The 4,181-nt window shown below is 40.3% G+C and overlaps 1 protein-coding gene across 1 annotated transcript; it reads right to left on the reverse strand.

The window, feature by feature from the left end:
* Positions 1-842: 842 nt before the first annotated feature.
* Positions 843-3,827, reverse strand: LOC122291559 (scarecrow-like protein 34). The gene has a single exon (XM_043099342.1). The coding sequence runs from the start codon at positions 3,336-3,338 to the stop codon at positions 1,107-1,109; it is 2,232 nt and encodes a 743-aa protein (XP_042955276.1). The 5' UTR covers positions 3,339-3,827; the 3' UTR covers positions 843-1,106.
* Between the last annotated feature and the right edge of the window lie 354 nt (positions 3,828-4,181).

The following is a 4,181-nucleotide window of genomic DNA, read 5'->3' on the forward strand; positions in this document are numbered from 1 at the left end:
TTTATGAAGAAAACGAATTCTAGATATTTTGTTGCAAAAATTATTATGGACAAATATATATCCACGAAACATTGTCGTCATAAATTTGAAACAGAAGTTATATTTTTAGAATGTTATCTCTTCATATATCTAGCAAATTATCGAGAGATCTATCTTTATATATATAGTTATATTTTTATGATTTTTCATGAAATTAAAGATTAAGATTTGTCTCTTGTTATTTTACATAAACGTGTCATACTTTTCTAAAGTTGGCACCCTTTTAGAAAAATTTATAGTTCTGCCACTGTCTACAAAGATTGGGTTGACTAGCTGTAGGGTCAACTATATCAGATTTTATACCGTGTAGACACTTGGTGAATTAACCAAAGAGACTTGGCGAGCAAATGTTGCGACACAAGGGGCGTAGACACTTCAACTCAGATTTGAAATGAGACCATGACTGAAAGGCTAAATCACAAAGGAGAAGGAAAGTTGGGAAATGGTGATTATATTTCTAATTGGTGGTGGCAGAGTTGGAGGTAGTTATGTGGCAATATATAATACAGGTGACTGGTGAGCAGGCTGCATGATGCAGCACTTCAAAATCTCTTCATTCTATAAAGAATTCCAGCGTGCTCGATCTCCTTTGCCAATGCACCAAGTTACTAACTTATGAATCTAAATAGTTTCTACAAAAATCAGAGAGGCAATCCCCAACGCAGATGCATCCCATAACCAAAAAATAGGCATTAGGCAAGCATTCGTTTGTATCATCACTGCCAACATATGCATTTTCCAGAGATATTAAGCAAACATATATAGAACTACTTTATAGTCGAGTACTGAAATAATTTTGGAAATATAAAATTTTTCTAAGATCATTCATAACCAAGTTGAGGTTCTCTGTAGTCTGTATAACATCTATGCAATAACTTCAAATAATAATTTTTAAATTATAAAAGTATACATATTTTTTAAAACTGCGCGCAATTGTTGATATGGTTGCATGGTAGACTTGCAAGAGAGGAAGACATTGAAAATTGTACGAGAATTATCATTTGTTACTTAAAAGTATGATCACCAGCTCAGCACTTGATTTTTCACAAACACCCATTGCAAGATCCCTAAGCTGGCACCCAGCAAGAGGAAGCATAGACAATCCGACCCTTCCATCCCTGAAGCATCCAGTGGTTGTCTTCATTAAGTACAAAATCCTCGTGGTGCCATTCCTTCAACTTAGACCTTAATATGTTCACAATGTCCTTGTCCAACGGAAGTTGCCTGAAGCCAGCCCTCTTCGTCCGGACTTGCCACTGCCTGTATGTCTCTGGCCGCTCAACCCTCTCCAAGCCCTCAGATGCTATGACATTCATTGCCTCCCTCCCATAGAACTCTCTCTCAAACAACAACCTCTCTTTGTTTTCCCGGGGTAGTGTAACATCAAATATGTCATACAGCGCAGAGAAGTGGAAGAGTGCCTCTCGGAACCTTGTGACAAAGAAGGGAGCATTGTAGGCTCCATTACAGATTGAATATACAAAAATATTGGGATTCATCCTCCTGATTAAGTTCAAAACTGCATCCCGAGGACTGGTCTCTATTTCAAATGTCTCATCAAGCAAGTTTTTAAACCGGTACAAACAGTTCACAGCAAGCATCTCATTCCTGTCAATCTTGAGGTCCTCAATCTGGATAGTCTCCCAGTTCTGTGATGCAATGACATGGTACTCGAAAGGAACATTAAACCGCTCACAATACTTTCCCAAGCGACTACCAGTCTCCTCGAGTGCCTCTGTTGGACGGAATCCAGGTTGGGGAAGCTCTATGCCTGTAATACGTAGTTTGGGAGGTCCACCAGATCTTTTAGAGAGTTTCTGTATCAGAATTGGCCACTGGAAACCATATTGGATACCAAAGTCTATTATATGAAGACTTGTTGCTTTCTCTGCTACTTTATAAATCATCTGGTCGGCAAAGAATACTGACATCCTCTTGAAAGGGCAGACAGAAAGATGAACTTTATAAGAGTTCACTATTTCATAAGTTGAGATCTTCTTAGAGACTAAAGCTGTGTAAAAAATTTGAGTTCCAGTGCCAGTACCAGCCAAGCGTGCCTCAAGGCCATTAGCAAAGAAATGGGCCAACCTCTGAGACCCATCACCGAAAGGGGATGAGTGCTTCCTAATCTGCTTTAGTAACTCATTAGCAGTTCTATTGTCACCTGCTGAAACAGCTTGTGCACATAGATTCAAAAGAGTCCTCAAATCAACTGTATCCTTCTTCTTTCTCTGTTTCTTTGCGCGATTCTTACCACCATTAGCTTGTTGTGGCTGTTGATATGTATGTGAGGCACTGTTTGCTTCATTCTGCTCGACCTTATTGTCACTCCCCAATGTAGAAAGTGCATCAGTAGAAAGCAGAACCTTATCGAACAAGTCGGATAATTCATTCTCTTCTGCAGAAACCGCGGGCTGCTTATTAATCCTCCCTTCTTCTAAATCTACATCTTCCCTCTCATGATTCTTCTTTCTAGACCCAATCAGCAAATTTTCCCTCTCACTCTTCTCCACCTTTTGATCCTCTCCCTCCCACTGTTGTGACACCTTGCTGAAACTTCCAGGGTTGTATCTATGTCTTATATTGCTTCTCTCCAAATCAATAACCATCTGATTACTCCTAGGAAGGAACTTACTAGCTTCTTCTAACCCTCTCCTAAATTGCAACATAGATTCAGTATCAAGTAAAAAGTTCCTAGTCAAAAGCTCTAGCCCATCAGCAATGGTAGACACACCATTCGACGGATTGGCGAAAGGCTGTGACTCCCTATTGGACTGCAAATCGGGCTGAGAAACATAGTGACCAGGGAGAGTAGCTTGTGAAAAAGAGGAGTTGTACTCCCCAAGATGACCAAGCAACTGAGGATCAGTGTTTGTAAAATTACTTTTGGGACCATTGTGACTCCTGTTTTTAGTATCAGGATTGTGATTGATATAAGAGGGCGGCTTGTATTGATTGGGAGAAGGAGGATATTTCTTACCGAGAGCATCATAGAACGATTTCTCGGTGATTTGCAGACCCAAAGGATCGAAAAACATGCAGGGCTTGTCCTCTATGTTATCTTCCAGAAGTATCTGGGTCATGAACTTGAGAACCGTTTCCGAGTACTCGCTTTCGTCCGAGGACGAGTCCGAGGGAGGACTCGCACCCATAGACGTCGGTCTCAAGCTACCAGCAGCAGCGGACGGAGCATATGGCTCTGCCGCCGGGGGAAGAGCAGGTGGAGGAAATGCATTTCCGAGGAAACAAATGTCCCGGGAGTAATTGGAATTGGGTAAGGCTGTATGGTCAGGGACCATGATAACTTTACGAAGTCGGGTAATCCAGAAAAGCTTGGATCCACAACCATATGCAGAGAAGAAATTAAACGGTAAAGTTGGTAAACTACCTAAACCAGATAATGTACTAGGATGTGTTTATCTAAAGCATGAATAAAAGGATCAGTAGGTGAAGCTAGAGAAGAACGAAAGGAAATAAAAAATAAAGAAGGGGGTGAAAATCAAGAACCTTTATAGATATCCATCTCTGCAGTGTGACTGACTAAGAGTAGCAGAGAAGGGTCAGATATGGAAGAGAAAGGGAAGAACTGAAACTGAAGAGAATAGCTCAAACTCAGAGGGACACTCAGCTGTTTGTCATAATATTGAGAGGAAAAGCTTAAAAGGTGGCTGTTGTAACGCTCACGAGTTTCTAAGAAAACTCAGGTTGGAGTCCAAACTCCTGTGGTCCGACTAGTCTTCTGAAACAGATTATGCGAATCCGGAGGGTTTGACTTCATTCTGGGAAGCCTATTCCTTCACTCAATAATAACGTTTCAGAAATTATAGTCTGCCGCCAAATGTTACCGTTCCAAACTTCCAAATAAAAATGCTATTTCACCCGAACAGTGCTTCCGATGATTTCTCCCGAATCCAAAAAATAATTTTTTTTATTAAGTATTTTTTAATGATATTACCAAAAACACAACCGTTGAAAAATTAGTGAGACTTTTTTGGACTCTGCTATAACATGGTCAGACTTGTATCACTACCGATTCATCGAGATATGCTTGGCAGCCAAGCCACTCCTTTCGGTCTGAAAATAAACAGTTTATAATTATGTTGAACAAGTGTGTATAATATTTGAATGAGGGTTTTTTCTAC

Source organism: Carya illinoinensis, chromosome 13 (assembly GCF_018687715.1).
Source record: "Carya illinoinensis cultivar Pawnee chromosome 13, C.illinoinensisPawnee_v1, whole genome shotgun sequence".
In the NCBI taxonomy this organism is placed as follows: Eukaryota; Viridiplantae; Streptophyta; class Magnoliopsida; order Fagales; family Juglandaceae; genus Carya; species Carya illinoinensis.